General features: G+C 42.4%; 1 protein-coding gene across 1 annotated transcript; it reads left to right on the top strand.

The window, feature by feature from the left end:
• The first annotated feature begins 2,924 nt into the window (after positions 1-2,924).
• LOC143121089 (extracellular calcium-sensing receptor-like) lies at positions 2,925-6,993 on the top strand. Its single transcript, XM_076281479.1, has 6 exons — positions 2,925-3,073; positions 3,373-3,664; positions 4,140-4,955; positions 5,098-5,325; positions 5,752-5,875; positions 6,086-6,993. Exons 1-6 carry the CDS (start codon positions 2,964-2,966, stop codon positions 6,991-6,993), a joined length of 2,478 nt encoding a protein of 825 aa, XP_076137594.1. The 5' UTR covers positions 2,925-2,963.
• Positions 6,994-18,521: the final 11,528 nt, after the last annotated feature.

Genomic DNA, 18,521 nt, shown 5'->3' with positions numbered 1-18,521 from the left:
TTCGTCATGACAGAGCGAGCGAAAAAAAAGCAAAAACCGAGAAAACAGTAAGGAAATTGCCAATACTGCATAGTTTACCTTTAAGAAGGTGAGTAGGAATAGGGTCTAGTAGACTAGTTGTAGATTTTGATTAGGAAATTGTGGAAATGAGGTCTAATATTTCGATAGGTGTAAATGAATTAAATGTTGTTTGAGGTCTCATCTGTGATTTTATTATGTTTTCGCTATCGTTCAGCAATGGAGTATGTATATTTGGTGAAACTGATTGGTTATTAATCTTATCTCTAATTGTTTCAATTCAAACTATTTAGGCTTATAGGGATAGATTGGGTTACTTCGTTATGGCTATTCGTCAGGCGGGAGATTGTGGTAAAGATAAATTTTGTATTATTTTTATTTTCTTAGGCTGACTTAGCCTCGTTGAGTGCTTTTTTGTAAGTGATAAGGTATCTCTCCATGCTTGGTGAAAGATTTCCATTTTAGTGGTACACCATTTTTATCCTAGTTTACGCATTTTTTATTTGAGGGTTTTAGTCTGTGTGGTATACCATGGAGCACGTCTTACTTGTTTTCTTATTCTTTTTGAGTGGTGCTACAAAGTCTAGGGTTGAGCGTAATGATTTCATCACATTATCGGTTAACAGATCGACCTTGGATGGGTTAAGGAAAGGGCCTTCTGATACCTCCTGAGTCAGGAATGAGGCAAGTGTAACTGGAATTTTTTCTAAAAAGTCTGCATTAGTTTTTTCAATATAATATCCAACAAATGTAATAACAAGAAACTGTATCCCCAGATGCCCAGCTTACACACTAACAGATATTCCGTATTGAAGTACCGTTCCATATGGCCCAAGAAGCAGACACTCCCAGCAAGTTGCATGTGGTTGTAAGCCTGCTGGGGGAGCTACTCCAGGAGCCTCAAAAGCCAGGCAAATCACTTCCACTAGCCAGTGAAGTTTCTGCTTCTACAGGGCATGGTGAAAGACCTGGGACACAAAGCACACAAATAGCTGTTCGGTTTTCCTCAGAGTGTGTACGTGTTCAGTGCAAATGTGTAGTGTGAATGTGAAGTCCCAAGACAGAGGCACCAAGCTTGCACCCCTATGGAAATGAGAGGCTAGAGGATGGACACCAGGGTCTGGCCATCCAACATGGCATGTAGAAATATCAAAGTGTGCCTTGAGTGTGGAAACGTGTGTGCATTGAATAGGAATTATAAAAATGATACTAATGATTTTACAGCTCTCTAGCCATAGAGGGGTATATCCAATAGGACAAGTCTGGCCACAACCGACCCTAGTAACACTCCTGTGTGTAGTTCCTGTCCATCTCCAAGGGAGAGATCCTGCAACACTCCAAAGATACAGCCAGAAGTATGTGTTGGGTTGAACACAATGTTCATTTTCACACTTTCATTTGCAGCCGACCAAGAGGCATGACTGATGAGGCATCAGGTACGAATGTCCACCTGACACTTGAGAGATCGACTTACTGTCGTTCTGCTGAAATGGAATAAACACAAGAAATTCCAGCTTCTGATTGGGAGTAAGAGAGCATTTCTTTTCACACACAGACCAAGCTGTTACAAATGATCCAGAGATGCCACAGTGTGGTGCTCCAGTTGCAGTACTGAATCTGCCAACACCAATTAGTCCATATAATTTAGAATGCAAATGTTTGCGAATGCGTAGAGGGAATGGAACTGTAAGTAACCCAAATGAGAAAACTGAGCTTTGGGAGTGATAGTAATGGGTGATGGGCATGTTCCAATGTTCAGCATGGCCACCCTTCTGCCTCACCGGAACACTGACCTTAAGGGGTCAAAGATCATCCTAGATGATCCACAGTGGTCAGTAGAAAAGTTCGCAACATTGGTTACATCGGTCTGCTTGCAGCGATTTGCTTTTTGTTGGCATTTTTTAAAGGAAACTTTCTATTATAAAACCAAGTAACTTATTGGAAAGTTCTATCTTAATTTGTAGGTTGGCTGTTGCCTACACAAACCTTGGATAACTGAAATTTTAACTGGAATTGATGTGTAAAGTCGTCATAGAAAGAAGACAAGTATATCTTGTGTTATTACAACCCTAAATCACTCACAACTACATGGTCCTTAGTTGAGTTGATGGGTAATAGTGGAGGTTTTTCTTCTTTTCTCTTGGTATTTGTGCTGTAGTTTCTCTGTATTTATCTACATATTACCTGTAATATTTACCCAATAATATGGCATAATTTTGGGACTAATAGTTGAGGTGTTTCTTACTATTTCATGTGTAGTTTCTCTGTATTCACCTACATGTTACCTGTTAGCTGTACATGTTACCCAATATATTTACTTGTGAATGGTAGAAGTCATTTTGAAGACATATTTGCATTTCGACAATAAAATAAGAAGAAAGATTATACTTAAAGGCGCACTTTCCCCCTTATTATTGAATGGTAAAAATAAACCTGATTCTAAAATGATGTAGCCTTCTCACTAGTGACTGAGAAAAAAACAGTGTTTGACTGCCACCCTCAGGATACCATGAAAGAGCACATCCTTGGCCAGTGATTTTATGCTGCTGTGTATAAAAGGTAACCAATCGGAAAAAAAACATCATAGTACTAAAGTTATCTAGATAAAACTATACATATTGTATATAAGTTTGTATGTTATACTGTTTATACATCGCAGACTTACTGTAGCTAAATTAAACCTTTCTGAGCATCGAGAAATTATCTGTATGAATTCTTCTCAAATAACTAGTCAGCCTGCCCAGATGACATAATAAAGGCACTAACCTCTATAAAACAGCTGAGAGTGGAGAGGGGGAGGCAGACAGAGAGCAGACATGCAGGTCTCTCTAAGTCTCCTGCTGGCCTGGACAGTGGCAGCAGCCACTCTGCTCTCTCCCACCCTTACCTCCAGCTCTGATACATCTGACCTCTGCCAGCTACGGGAGCAGTTCAATCTCACTGGGATGCACCAGGATGGAGATGTGATCATAGGGGGACTGTTTGAGGTCCATTTGCTTGCTTCATTTCCAGAAATGTCTTTCAGGACTAAACCAGAGCAGCTTTGGTGTCATGAGTGAGTTGAAAGGTGGCAGGCTATTAGGAAAAATATGAACTAAAGACGTCTTTGACTGAAATGATGTGCATGTCTGTCTATGCATACTGTATGTATATTCATGTCATCTCTATTGTATACCAAAAATAGTGTAATATAAAATGATTGTGATAAATGTAAAAAATGTCAAATTTAAAACATGTATACAATTATTTTTATATTTCTAATAATGATTTAGCAGTTAGCTAAATAGACAAACAAATGTCTAATATATGAGTAACTACTGGTACAATTGTCTTAATCTCTATTGTTATTGTCAGGTTTGACTTGGAGGGTTTCAAAGCAGCTATGACGATGGTTTTTGCTGTGCAAGAGATCAACAGAAACCCAAACCTGCTTCCTTATATAAAGTTAGGCTATCAAATGTATGACAATTGTGTGAGGCTGGATGTGGCATTCCGAGCTGCCACAGCTCTTGTCAGCGGAACTGAAAAGTCTTTTTCCATGCAGAATTGCACTGGGTCACCTCCTGTGTTAGGCATTGTGGGGGATCCTGGGTCTACTCACTCTATTACCATATCTAGTGTACTGGGACTGTTCCGTGTTCCAATGGTATGTATGGTATGGTTTACATGATGTAGTTGATAGTGTGAATACCATGTCAATTTCAAAACAAATACAGCTGAAAGTGTAGTGAGGAAATTAAATTAGTCAGATCAGATATCTCTTTTTCCTATTATTATGTTTGTCAGATACAACTCTCATCAAACATATTCATGTTAATGAAAAGAAAACAGACAGCTATTCAACCCTGACAGAAACATAAAGTGATGTAAAACTAGGATTAATTCAACATGCAAGAACAATGCCGTAATATAAATTTCAAACTGAATCCTGCAGAGATCTTATATTCATTGTCAATACCTATTGATGTTAAAGCTGAGCAAAATCAGAATATAGTATGAAAACATGTATCACAGTCTTTAGTTATCAGATTTATAAAGTCGCATAATATTATCACACTTGTAATGCAATTTCATACTTGATTTAGGAACTTGCTTTTCACATGCTTTTCCATGTCTTTTAGGTAAGTTTCTTTGCCACCTGTTCCTGCTTAAGTGATAGAAGGCGCTACCCCTCTTTTTTCAGGACTATTCCCAGTGATGCCTTCCAAGTGAGAGCTATGATTCAGATATTAAAGCACTTCAGATGGACATGGGTGGGTCTTATCTATAGCGATGATGACTATGGCCGACATGCTGCTCAGTCTTTTCATGAAGATGTCACAGCATTTGGTGGCTGTGTAGCATTCTCAGAAATACTTCCCAAAGACAATGATATTGTGGATATCAGAAAAATAATGCAGGTTATTAAGACATCCACTTCTCGAGTGATTGTGGTCTTTTCAACTGGGTCATACCTACTGCCCCTAATGGATGAAGTAGTTCGTCAGAATGTGACACGGCAGTGGATTGCCAGTGAGGCATGGTCCACTTCTACTGCATTTCTTATCCCTCGCCTGCTTCCTTTATTCAGAGGCACTCTGGGCATTGCCATCCGGCGTGGAGAGATTGAAGGACTGAAAGAGTTCCTATTGAGTGTCCGCCCTGACAGCAATACATACAGTATGGTGAGAAGATTCTGGCAGGAGATGTTCAGTTGCAGGTTTGAGCCAGAAGAGGCCTTGGCCGTATCTGAGGGAAGAGTCTGTACAGGAGAGGAGGACCTGAACAAAGCTGACTTGGCGTACAGCGATGTGTCTGACCTCAGACCCTCCTATAATGTCTATAAAGCAGTCTATGCCCTGGCACATTCTCTCCACAACCTGATGAGCTGTGTCCCTGGGCAAGGGCCCTTTAAAGGGAATAGCTGTGCCGGTCTACATGACATGCAACCCTGGCAGGTAAAGTGAAACATGTAAATATGGTCTAAAACAGTTTATTAAATACAGAAACATTCACTGAACATGTTTATTAACAGGGCCTAGCATTCACTACTGCAAGTGTTTCATTTCCCTCTTGTTTCTCCCATCCTGTTTGTATCAGCTGCTTCACTACCTACAGTCAGTGAACTTTAGAACAAGTTTTGGGGATCAAGTGTCTTTTGATGAGAATGGCGATGCCTTGGCCATCTATGACATCTTGAACTGGCATGGAATGCCAGATGGGACAATGAAGGCCAGAACAGTGGGTGTTGTTGATGAATCGCAACCAACTGGGAAAGTGCTCAGTCTAGATGAGGGAAAAATCTTCTGGAATTTTGAATCAAAAAAAGTAATTTAACTTCTTGAAAATATTAATATATAAGGTGAAGTAAGTAGTGTCTTGTTGTCAATAAATAAACAAATCCATAAACAAACAAAAACATCTCTGAGTAAAAAATTACGCACCAGTTACAAGTTGATTTACAGTGTACATCAGGTACAAAAGATACTCTAACCAGAAACTGCAGCATTAAATGCATCAAATTGGGATATGTTGTGTTTTCTATTACTTTTAATTACATCATCATACATTCAAGTAATACAGGCTTGTAAAGATACTAAAACTCTAAATCCTGTCACAGATATAAAGTTGGTACATATGATACATTATATTTCGATTATAGCATAATGCACAATGTGGGCAAATTTGTTAGAAAGAGAGCCCCTGAAATTTGTACAACAACTTGTAATTGTTATATGTTGTTTTCAACCACAGCCTCCTAGGTCAGTGTGCAGTGAGTCCTGCCCCCCAGGAACTAGAAAAGCCAGAAGGAAAGGACTACCTGTCTGCTGCTTTGATTGTCTCCCTTGTGCAGATGGAGAGATCAGTAACACCTCAGGTATAGAAAGCCAAATAATGTGCTAAAAATATTTGTTGAATACATAACAATAAGGATGTACAAGCTCAAAACACCCAGACTCATATAGCAGTGTCTGCTTAGTTTTGCATCCAAAATTACTACAGTAAAAAACTGCTCAAAGTCTGTATACATTCAGTCCCTCTATTCTTTTTCCCTGCATTTAATTTCTACCTTTTAACTGTTTTTTAGATTCTCTTGAATGCTTCCGATGTCCGAAGGAGTTCTGGTCAAGCCTGGAGAAAGACCAATGTGTCTCAAAGGAGGTTGAGTTTCTCTCCTATGAAGAGGCTTTGGGCATCTCCTTGACAACAGTGTCCCTCTTTGGTGCGTGTATTGCTGCTGTGGTCCTTGCTATATTTGTTCACCACCGTCATACTCCTGTTGTGAGAGCCAACAACTCCGAACTGAGCTTCCTGATTCTGCTTTCACTAAAACTCTGTTTCCTGTGTGCACTGCTGTTCATTGGCCAGCCCAGGCTATGGACCTGTCAGCTCCGCCATGCAGCATTTGGTATCAGCTTTGTACTCTGTGTCTCTAGCATTCTGGTCAAAACAATTGTTGTGATTGCAGTTTTTAAGGCCTCAAGACCTGAAGGAAAAGGGGCCATGAAGTGGTTTGGAGCAGCCCAGCAAAGAGGCACTGTCCTCATCCTCACTTCTGTCCAAGTGGCAATCTGTGCAATATGGCTCTCCATTGCTTCTCCTACCCCTCACAAAAACACTCACTACCAGAGCTCCAAGATTGTGTTTGAATGTGCTGTTGGCTCAGTGGCAGGTTTTGCTACATTGTTGGGCTACATAGGCCTTCTAGCAGCCATTAGTTTTTTGTTAGCATTCTTAGCAAGAAACCTCCCAGATCATTTCAATGAGGCCAAGTTCATTACCTTCAGCATGCTCATCTTCTGTGCTGTGTGGGTTGCTTTTGTTCCTGCCTATGTCAGTTCACCTGGTAAGTATGCAGATGCTGTGGAGATCTTTGCAATCCTGGCCTCCAGCTTTGGCCTACTCATGGCTATTTTTGCTCCAAAGTGCTACATAATTCTCTTGCACCCAGAGAAAAACACCAAAAAGGCACTGATGGGTCGAGCCTCTAAATGATACCAATCTGATGTAGCCCTGTGTACTCCAGATTTAAAATGTCTCCACACAATTGCCACATCCGTCTCAATCCTGACTAAAAATAACTGGCAAAGTCATGTATCATTTAAGTTCAATGCATGAAATAAAACACATTTTAATTAAGTCTGCTTTAAAAATGTATCATGTGACTATATGATTTTGAACATGAAAATACAAATATACAGTCTACTTTGTAATCAAACTAGCGTACTGTTGACCAGGCACATGCACACATAGACGTCAAAGGGAGCTTGAGCCCCTGCCCTTTTTCTTCCAGGAGAGGAAGTGCCCTTTTTCTGGAGTGCTTTAAAAATGTGACTATACATATCCTTGTTTGCACATAGCTTCCCTGACAAAAATATTGATTAAACTAAAAACCTAAATATGAGGTCGGGAGATTAGACTTGTTGCGTTCAGTGCCCTCTCTACCCCCCCCCCCCTCTACCTCCACATCTCTTGCGCAACGCTGAGCACACACAGTCATAGCCAGGCTTATCAGGCAGCCCCTCTCAGCGCTCAGCCCAATTGTGGTGTTTCTTGGCTTGTGTGGAGGTGAGTGGTGATGAACTGAACTACCAGTGCAGGTAGGTTACAGCTTACTTGCCAAGACAAAAACAAATGTAGCCTAGAGAACTTGATTCTAGCTAAAGTAGCTCATTTTTTTTATTTTTTCTTCATATAAAGCCTGACATAAGACATATGCAAATACTATCACATCATACTTTCCCAGATATGGATAGCCCAGACTGTCGGAAGATACAGCATGCATAGATGGCCATTATTTTACAATTAGAATAACTAGTTTTTAGAAGGATAGGACTGTTTTTAGAAGAATAGGACTTATGAGGACATTTTTTTATTCATTTATTATTTATTTATGAATCACTATATTAGTTGGTCGACACCGAGACCTGAGTTCTTATTTCGTGGTCCTCATGCTCCCGTGTTGTAAGAATGACAATAAAAGTATCTATCTATCTTTCTATCTATCTATCTAGCGGAACTATACACAATACACAATTCCATGGAGTGCTGAAATGTACACTATTTTTGACTATTTCTGAACTGTGAAACTCACTAAATATGCTTTGTAGTTGTGAACTTATTGCAGCATCATCATAACTATTCCACCTGTTTGTGCATGGTTAAAATTCTGAAGTGCAAACTAGTTTAGGCTACAGCAGAAATATTTCCATCCATAGATAAAAAAGTGCGTGCAGGGTGTGAGAGGGGAATCGATGTGCTTTGATTCCAGATTGGTACTGTAGTTGTAGTCTGTGAAATTAAAAAGCACGTGTGTGTGAAGTATCCAAACAATGACACCCTCATTTCATTATGGCTGCTTTAGCAACACACCTTAAGCTACTGTGTAGAAGTGGCTACTTCATTCGTGCTTTCCTTGACTCATGGAGCTGCGTGAATTTTATTAAAATGTTTCGCCACGATATGGCAGTTTAAGTCCGCTTGATACTGTAAGGCGTAAGCCATTGGTTTCCAAAGGAGATTTTATTTGTGTCGCCAGCATAGCCTATTGACAATTTATGTTGTAAATAGGCCTACCTTATAAGCCTACCTGTAGCTTAGGGAAGCTAACAGCTTTCTATTAGGATCTAGTTTGTTAGTTACAGTTTTGTCATAACTCCCTGATGCATTTTTGCATTTAGAATAGTCAGAGCGTGGATATCTCAATCGGAAAATTAAACAATATCGGGTGCCTATGGAGTAGGCTGAGTGAACCCAGCCTGATCTGCCCGCTATTTATTTTTTGATTTCTTAAAAGATTGAGCTTGGTCTGGTGAAAGTCAGACTAGCCATGGACCTCAGTTACACAATGCAAGGGAACATGAATCAGCCTATATTTGCACGAACAATAACGGACAACAGCTCTTCAACTTTGGCCCGTTAAAATGTGTATGAACAGTCTAGCGACGCATTTCATCAAGGCCCATTTGGACATGTCAGTTATTTGCATATACATGTTTGTTGTGTTGTCGCTTTTAATTGCGACTGTTTTCCAACAAATGCGACACACCGACTCGCACACGTTCAGTGATTCACCACAGGCATTCGGTTTAAATCCGAAATGCTCCCACACTGCAGCTGTCGCGTTTGGCTTAGAAACCAATTCCATCTTTTTTGTCTTTATTAGGCGTAGCCTACTGGAACTCGCAACTAGCTTTCTCTCTGCCTAGTGCCTAGATTTATTGAATATCGCGACAGGCCTATTGACAATAAAGTATTACATGAACTAAAGATGACTAAAATCTTATGTAGAAGAAGAAACATTCACAAAAAATCCATTCATCCAAAAATGAACTTTGTTTTTGATAGCTGTTGAAAACGGCATGGAACTGACAGAGATGTTTTTGTTTATTTATAAATAAATAAATAAATAAATAAATAAATAAATAAAATTATGCTGATACCTTTTGCTTTTCCCAAATACAATGTAGCCTACAGGTGTAAGTGACCTTTCATCAATCCAGTTGCAATGGATGAACTGTGATGAACTGCCCTACTTGTGATTGTTTAGAGATTTTAAAGGTTTTATAACAATGCTACATCTTCTTTGGCTATTCTACAATCTATTCACCTTTTCAGCACCAGTAGGCTACTTTCTGTGCAGCCGCACACACACACTCAGGCATGCCAAACAAGCATACACAAAAAAGAGTGGGGGATGAAGTAAAATATGGAGACAAATTGAAGTGTGATTTATTTTCGCGGAATGGATGTACAGGACTGAGCGGCGGTCATATTTTGTACCGATATGCGGTACATCTAGTTTTACATGGGCTCGGGCTTGCACTCCGGCTTGCACGATAAACAAGCTGTCAGGTGATGCGTTTCAATTAGCGCAAGAAAGATGCGAAAATTGATGCTGAGGAGGTGAAACGGAGGCTGGCCTCTGGTGTTTACGTTTTGGTTGCACCGGCAAAGAAAGCAAAGTCTGAGGTGTGGAAAAGTTTTGACCATGTGCATAATGAGAATAATGAGCCAGTGGGTTATGTGAAATGCAAAATATGCGACAACAAAACGACAGGGAATTCGTCGCTGATAAGGCATGTTGATCAATGTATAACACCTGCCAGTACCCAGGATCAATCTATAATCACATAGTTTGTTAGAGCAGTGTTTCCCAAAGTCTGGGTTGCGACCCAGGAGATTTTATTTGGGTCGCCAGCACAATTTATGTTGTTTTATAGGCCTAACTGATACCATTTGGCATTTGATACCAGGAAAGCTAACAGTTTTCTATTAGGATGTAGTTTGTTAACTACCACAGTCACGGTTTTGTCATAAAAACTCATGGAACTGGGGGACGAACGCATCGCAGAGGGGGAGCCAGAGCATGGATATCTACCTCTCAAAATGAAACAGTCCTGTGGGGCGCCTGCCATGTACCTTCCAGTTGCCATCTACAAGAGACATGAATCGTAAGTTATGCATGTAACTATGGATCTGTGAGACCGAGGGATGACCGTCACTACGGTCTAAAAAAGGGATGACACATACCAAAAGTCGCGAGGAGCTCTAAGCTAACCATTAAAACCTCGCTCGGTCACGGACATGAGGGCAGCGTCGCCAACCGGATCTGGGCGAGTGACGTCCACCCTATAAAACCTGGTAAAAGTGCATGGCGTCGCCCATGAAGCCGCTGCACAGATATCGCTCGCTGGTATCCCCTTAAGGGCAGCCCAAGACGTAACCATACTCCTGGTGGAGTGAGCCCTTGTACCCGAAGGGACTGGCATTCCCCGAGCCCGGTAGACATGGGAAATAACCTCAACCAGCCAATGTGACAGCCGCTGTTTGGAAAGCGGTAGCCCCTGCTTCGCCGCTCCATAACAGACAAAAAGTTGAGTGTGTTCCCTCCTCAACGACTGTGTACGGGCCAGATAAGCTCTCAAAGCCCTGACTGGGCACAGAGTGAGCAACTTGTCGCGCTCTGCCTGTGAGACAGCAGACGGCTGGAATTGGGTCAGCTCCAGAACCTGGTTGATAGACTGCTGATTTAGAACCTTAGGTAGGAAGGCTGGATTAGGCCAAAGTGACACGCCAGTGCCCCCTGCCTGCCACCTTAGGCAGTCTTCGCTGACGAAAAGGGCGCACAGCTCCCCGACGCGCCTGGCCGAACAAAGAGCCAGAAGAAAGCTAGTTTTCAGAGACAAAGATCGCAGATCTGCATCTAAAATGGGCTCATACGGGCTTTCAGTAAGAGACATTAAAACAGTGGGCAATGTATGGGACTGCACAAGTGGACCTGTTTGCGTCGGCAGAAACGACTCACTGCCCAGAGTGGTACTCTCTCGTGGGACAGGGAGGCAGTTTGGGCCTGGATGCTCTGTCACAAGACTGGCCGACAGGCTTGTTGTACGCTTTTCCTCCATCCCCTCTTGTACCTCAGGTCCTGAAGTTGGCTCTAAATATCTACTTTTATCGATTATGCTAACCGTTAGCATCTCTATGGGATTTCTCATATACATTAGCCATAAGCTAACACATTAGTTTCTATTCTATAACTTGAAATGCTAGTCTATATGATTGCTCTTAAACAAAACATCGAAGGAAATAACTGAAATGTACTCTGTTGGTCTGCTTAGTTTTACAGTGAATCCTAAGTAAAGGTTTGAAAGGAACTTCAGCTTCAATTCAAATATGCTTTATTGGCACGACAAATCATATGATGCATTGCCAAAGCGTTCACAGGAATAATAATAATTACAAAAAAGTAAACAAACATATACAAACATTACAAACTTTCTCTTGGGAAGCTTAGGTCTATCTTTTCTAATGTAGCTAACTAGACCATGTCATTGCCACACACAAGTGGGGGCAGAATGGGAAATGTGTCATCATAATTTTCTCGTAATTACAATATAATTATCTCGTAATTATAAGATAATATGTCATAATTATGAGATACTATCTCGTAATAATGAGATAATTCTCATAATTATGAGATAACCTGATTTTTTTTTTTGTGATGTGAATGCAACTCGCCACCGTACATAGCCTATGTTAATCATGAATAAATAATGAAAAAAAATGTATAAATGATTATAAATGACAAAAGGCAAAAAAGCTGTGTGCGTGCGTACATTTGAATAATGTCAGGCTGTAAATGGGTTTGGGCTTTTAAAAAGCTGTCAATCAAAATGTACTTCTCAAACCGAATACTGGTGGGCACGGGCCTTGAGTCTCTCTAACAGTAATGGCAAGAGCTTAATTTGTAAAGCGGAAAGAAGGACAAAACAAACACTGAACTATTTGGCCACAATTCCCAATGGAAGAAACCTGGCACTGAGCTGCACTGATGTTTGTCCTTCTTTACACTTCACACATCACGAGCCCGACTAGCATTCTATAAAGACCCATTTAAGTTTGTTAAGTCTTTATTCGTAATGCAGAAGAGTGGTAGTCTTTTGGAACCTAAGCAGAAGCTTGAGGAGTATTTAGAGGGAGTGCACAAAGATAGGGAGAGGTTCAGGGAGATGGTACTTCCTGCTGATATCCCACCTATTGCTGAATTAAGTAGCCAATGCGACGATAGTCCACCAAGGTGGAAAGAGGTGCAAGAAGTAATAAAACGTGCAAGGGCCTCTTCAGCCCCGGGACCTAATGGAGTGCCCTACCGGTTGTATAAGAGTGCACCAGATGTTTTAAGATTTTTATGGCAATTAATGAAGATAGTTTGGAAAAAGCAGAGTATTCCCAAGGCTTGGCGGAGGGCTGGGGGAATATTTATTCCCAAAGAAAAGGACGCAGTGGAGATTAATCAATTTAGGCCAATTAGTCTACTGAATGTTGAAGGGAAGGTTTTCTTTAGTGTGGTGGCACGGAGACTGACAAATTACCTTGAAAGGAATAAACTAATTGATACCACGGTGCAAAAAGCTGGAATTCCTGGCTTCTCCGGGTGCTTAGAGCATACCAGCATGATTTGGCACCAAATTCAATTAGCAAAGCGTGAGAAGAGAGACCTGCACGTTGTGTTCTTGGATTTGGCTAATGCTTTTGGGTCTGTGCCGCATAGTCTGTTGTGGGAGGCCTTTGATTATTTCAGAATCCCAGGTAGCATTAAAAGCCTAGTAAAAGCATACTTTCTGGATATTCAATTATGTTTTACTACAGCTGATTACACCACAGGTTGGCAACAACTTGAGATAGGAATCATGGCCGGATGTACCATCTCCCCACTTGCTTTTACAATGGCAATGGAGGTCATTATTAGGGCCTCAAAATGGGTAGTGGGCGGGGAGAAGTGGCAGGGAGGGCCACGCCTCCCCCCGATTCGGGCTTTCATGGACGACATGACAACCTTGACGACAACTGTTCCATGCACCAACAGGTTGCTGGGTAAGTTAAATAGTAATCTGCAATGGGCCAGAATGAAGGTGAAACCAAGTAAGTCTAGGAGTCTCTCAATTATTAAAGGGAAGGTAACAGATAAGAAGTTTGCTATAAATAAGGAGGTGATTCCCACAGTTCTGGAGAAACCAGTGAAGAGCCTGGGAAGGTGGTATGATGCAAGCCTTAGTGATAAATCACAGGTTGAAGACTTGAGACAGGTCACTAGGCAAGGTATTGCAAAAATTGTAAGTAAACCCTTGTGGAGTAAGGCTTCTGCAGGAGAAAAGAGGAAAATGGTAGTGGAGGAAATGCATAGACAGGAGGAGGCTGTAAGATGTACTAAGGCAGTGTCGCAGGCAAAACAAGGGCAGTGGGTGAACTGGGAAGGGGTGGAAAAAAGACAGATTAAATGGAAAGATCTATGGGGCATGGAAGCTAGTAAGATCAGATTTATGTTAGGTGCTACATATGATGTGCTCCCATCTCCCAAGAATTTAAGTCAATGGTTTGGTGAGGATGATAAATGCATACTTTGCTCGTGTGTGGGCAGTCTCCACCATATCCTATCAGGATGCAAGGTAAGTCTCACCCAGGGGCGGTATACGTGGCGTCATAACCAGGTATTGAAATGTGTGGCAGCGGCAATAGAGGATAAAAGAAGAGAAGTCAATTCATTAGCAGCTAGTAAAGGGGTAAGGCAAATTAACTTTGTACGTCAGGGGGATAAACCTTGTTCCGCGAAGGCCAGGTGCAAAACCGGCCAGTTGAAAAATGGGGCGGGCTGGGAAATGAAGGTTGATCTTGGCCAGCAGATGGCGGTACCTCCACATATAGTGAGTACTAAGCTACGTCCTGACGTAATTCTATGGTCGGATTCAGAGAAGATAGTTTACTTCATTGAACTCACTGTTCCTTGGGAAGACAGAGTGGAAGTGGCCAATGAGCTGAAGAGAGCTAAATATACTGAAATAGCAGAGGAGGCAGCTAAGCGAGGTTGGAGTGCACGATTAAGGCCTATTGAAATCGGTGCACGTGGGTTTGTGGCCAGATCTGCTATTGGCTTGCTGTCTGAATTGGGCATTTGTGGTCGAAGTCTAAGGCAGGTGGTTAGTAACATGTCCTTAGCAGCAGAACGGGCAAGCGAATGGTTGTGGGTAAGGAGAAGTTACCCTTCCTGGGGCGCAAGCTAAGGTAGGCTAACTGGCTCATTTGTTTTGGTCGTGGGTAAGGAGAAGTTACCCTTCCTGGGGCGCAAGCTAAGGTAAGCTAACTGGCTCATTTGTTTTGGTGGTGGGTAAGGAGAAGTTACCCTTCCTGGGGCGCAAGCTAAGGTAAGCTAACTGGCTCATTTGTTTTGTGTTTGTGATGGACTGTGCCTAGGTTGATGGTACTTGGCTAAGGTTCTTTATGGTTTATGGTTCAGTCCACATCAACGGGACGGACCGACCTAGCCAACTTAAACCATGCCTAGGTTGGTTAAGGGTATTTGGATGCTTGTTGTGGTAATATGGGGCAGCATGGGGCGTAAGCTAACTGCTAACTGCTGGCTAATTTGTTTTGTGTTTGGGATGGGGCCTAAGATAATGGGCTAAGCTAACTGGCTAATTTGTTTTGTGTTTGTGATGGGCTGTGCCTAGGGTGATGGTACTTGGCTAAGGTTCTTTATGGTTTATGGTTCAGTCCACATCAACGGGACGGACCGACCTAGCCAACTTAAGACCATGCCTGGGCTGGTTAAGAGTATTTTGAGTATTGGATATTTCAATGTGGTAATATGGTGGTAGCATGGAGGGGAGTGTCTCCAGGACGCTGGTTTCACTGTTAAGCCTTCATGAGGTGTCGTGGGCCTAACTTAACGAAACATCGGTGAATGAGGGTGCCCACTTGATAACCCCAATGACATGCCGCATACTATATAGGCTACTGCTGTTGGATAGGCCATTTGCATTGTGCTTGTGACCATTTGTTGGCGGATTTGTGGGTAGTGTGCTTTTTAAAGTTAAACTTGAGCAGGGGCTTCTGAATGTGTTTTTACCTTGGATTTTGGCACAAGGGATTTTAACATCTAATCCTGTGTATTAATGTAATGCTGAAGCTAGCGTAGGCTAGTGACTGCTGTGAATAGGGCAGCTGGCAACTAGGGAAAGACCTTGTGACAGCACGGAAAGACGGCTGACAGGAGGGAATAGACCCCGCCGGGGCTACAATGGGTTAGCAGCTCATTGTGGCAGTAGCCCAGGCTTCACTAAGCTATGGGCTGCACCCTACTAAGCTACAGTACGACATAATGAAAAAATACCCCTAGAGTCAGCGAGAGCAGGGGCGGAAGATGACTCACTTGTGATAGACATGGTTACTGACCCTGGAACGAATTTGATTACGAGTAAGGAAAACATGTTTGTGGAAGCCACTAGTTCAGAGAAAACTGAGAAAAAGCTGCAGATGTGTGTGTGTGGTTGGCAGAAGGTTACAAGTCTAAAGGGCCTGAAAATTCATCAAGGGAAAAAGAAGTGCTTGGTAGAGGGAACACAGGGTCCCCGCATTGATAGCTATTTCTTAAGAAGTGCATCAAGTCAGTCGGTTGAAGTCCAGCGACAGGAAGAAACCCACAGTTCGCAGGACATCAGTACCCCTGTTGTTGAGGTAAGTTCTAGCACTGAGGCAGAGAGAGAGGCCAGTCAGCCAAGGAGGGAGAAGATTAATGGTCATAGGCCTGGGGTTAGATGGCCAGGCGCAGCAGAATGTAGAATGTGGGAAGATGTTAATAGTGATTTGGTCAGTATCCTGGGTCAGCTCAAGGGGACGGCTGAAAGCAAATTAGAGAAAATGGGAGACATTATTTATAGCTATGGTAAGGAAAGATTTGGGACTATTGAGAGAAGGACAAAACGGCTACATGAGGTAGTTAAATCTAGGCGCCAGCAGGAGATAGATAAACTTATCAAGGAGAGGAGGCAGCTTAAGAAGCAGTGGAGAAAAGCTACAGATGATGAGAAGGAAGGTATTGACTGTCTACAGGCAGATGTGAGGGAGCGGTTAGTAGTGCTAAGAAGAGCTGAAAATATTAGGAAAAATAGGAAGAAGAAATCACGAGCCCGACTAGCATTCTATAAAGACCCATTTAAGTTTGTTAAGTCTTTATTCGTAATGCAGAAGAGTGGTAGTCTTTTGGAACCTAAGCAGAAGCTTGAGGAGTATTTAGAGGGAGTGCACAAAGATAGGGAGAGGTTCAGGGAGATGGTACTTCCTGCTGATATCCCACCTATTGCTGAATTAAGTAGCCAATGCGACGATAGTCCACCAAGGTGGAAAGAGGTGCAAGAAGTAATAAAACGTGCAAGGGCCTCTTCAGCCCCGGGACCTAATGGAGTGCCCTACCGGTTGTATAAGAGTGCACCAGATGTTTTAAGATTTTTATGGCAATTAATGAAGATAGTTTGGAAAAAGCAGAGTATTCCCAAGGCTTGGCGGAGGGCTGGGGGAATATTTATTCCCAAAGAAAAGGACGCAGTGGAGATTAATCAATTTAGGCCAATTAGTCTACTGAATGTTGAAGGGAAGGTTTTCTTTAGTGTGGTGGCACGGAGACTGACAAATTACCTTGAAAGGAATAAACTAATTGATACCACGGTGCAAAAAGCTGGAATTCCTGGCTTCTCCGGGTGCTTAGAGCATACCAGCATGATTTGGCACCAAATTCAATTAGCAAAGCGTGAGAAGAGAGACCTGCACGTTGTGTTCTTGGATTTGGCTAATGCTTTTGGGTCTGTGCCGCATAGTCTGTTGTGGGAGGCCTTTGATTATTTCAGAATCCCAGGTAGCATTAAAAGCCTAGTAAAAGCATACTTTCTGGATATTCAATTATGTTTAACTACAGCTGATTACACCACAGGTTGGCAACAACTTGAGATAGGAATCATGGCCGGATGTACCATCTCCCCACTTGCTTTTACAATGGCAATGGAGGTCATTATTAGGGCCTCAAAATGGGTAGTGGGCGGGGAGAAGTGGCAGGGAGGGCCACGCCTCCCCCCGATTCGGGCTTTCATGGACGACATGACAACCTTGACGACAACTGTTCCATGCACCAACAGGTTGCTGGGTAAGTTAAATAGTAATCTGCAATGGGCCAGAATGAAGGTGAAACCAAGTAAGTCTAGGAGTCTCTCAATTATTAAAGGGAAGGTAACAGATAAGAAGTTTGCTATAAATAAGGAGGTGATTCCCACAGTTCTGGAGAAACCAGTGAAGAGCCTGGGAAGGTGGTATGATGCAAGCCTTAGTGATAAATCACAGGTTGAAGACTTGAGACAGGTCACTAGGCAAGGTATTGCAAAAATTGACAAGTCGGGGCTGCCAGGTAAGCTCAAGCTGTGGTGTTTGCAGTTTGGTTTGTTGCCTCGGCTAATGTGGCCATTGACAGTTTATGAAGTTCCTCTGTCAAAGGTAGAGAGGTTGGAAAAAATGATCAACTCCTTTGTCAGAAAATGGCTCGGAGTCCCACGCTGCTTAAGCAGTGTAGCCTTGTATGGGAAGGGTATTGTAGAGTTGCCAATATCTAGTCTGACAGAGGAATTTAAGTGTGCTAAGGCTAGATTGGAATTGACTCTTACTCAGTCCAAGGACCCAGTGGTGAGGAAAGTTGCACCCTCAGTTAATGCAGGGAGGAAGTGGAACCCAGAGCAGGCAGTTAAGCAAGCTCAATCAGCATTGAAGCATAGAGATATAATGGGCCATGTTCAGCACGGGCGGGGGGGTCTAGGGGTGGGTGCAAGTAAACCCTTGTGGAGTAAGGCTTCTGCAGGAGAAAAGAGGAAAATGGTAGTGGAGGAAATGCATAGACAGGAGGAGGCTGTAAGATGTACTAAGGCAGTGTTGCAGGCAAAACAAGGGCAGTGGGTGAACTGGGAAGGGGTGGAAAAAAGACAGATTAAATGGAAAGATCGATCAGATTTATGTTAGGTGCTACATATGATGTGCTCCCATCTCCCAAGAATTTAAGTCAATGGTTTGGTGAGGATGATAAATGCATACTTTGCTCGTGTGTGGGCAGTCTCCACCATATCCTATCAGGATGCAAGGTAAGTCTCACCCAGGGGCGGTATACGTGGCGTCATAACCAGGTATTGAAATGTGTGGCAGCGGCAATAGAG

Source organism: Alosa pseudoharengus, unplaced genomic scaffold (assembly GCF_046254945.1).
Source record: "Alosa pseudoharengus isolate Yale_2024_CS ecotype anadromous, Long Island Sound unplaced genomic scaffold, YU_APseudo_1.1 YU_APseudo_1.1_scf_13, whole genome shotgun sequence".
In the NCBI taxonomy this organism is placed as follows: domain Eukaryota; kingdom Metazoa; phylum Chordata; class Actinopteri; order Clupeiformes; family Clupeidae; genus Alosa; species Alosa pseudoharengus.
This window is presented reverse-complemented; position numbering and strand designations above follow the sequence as displayed.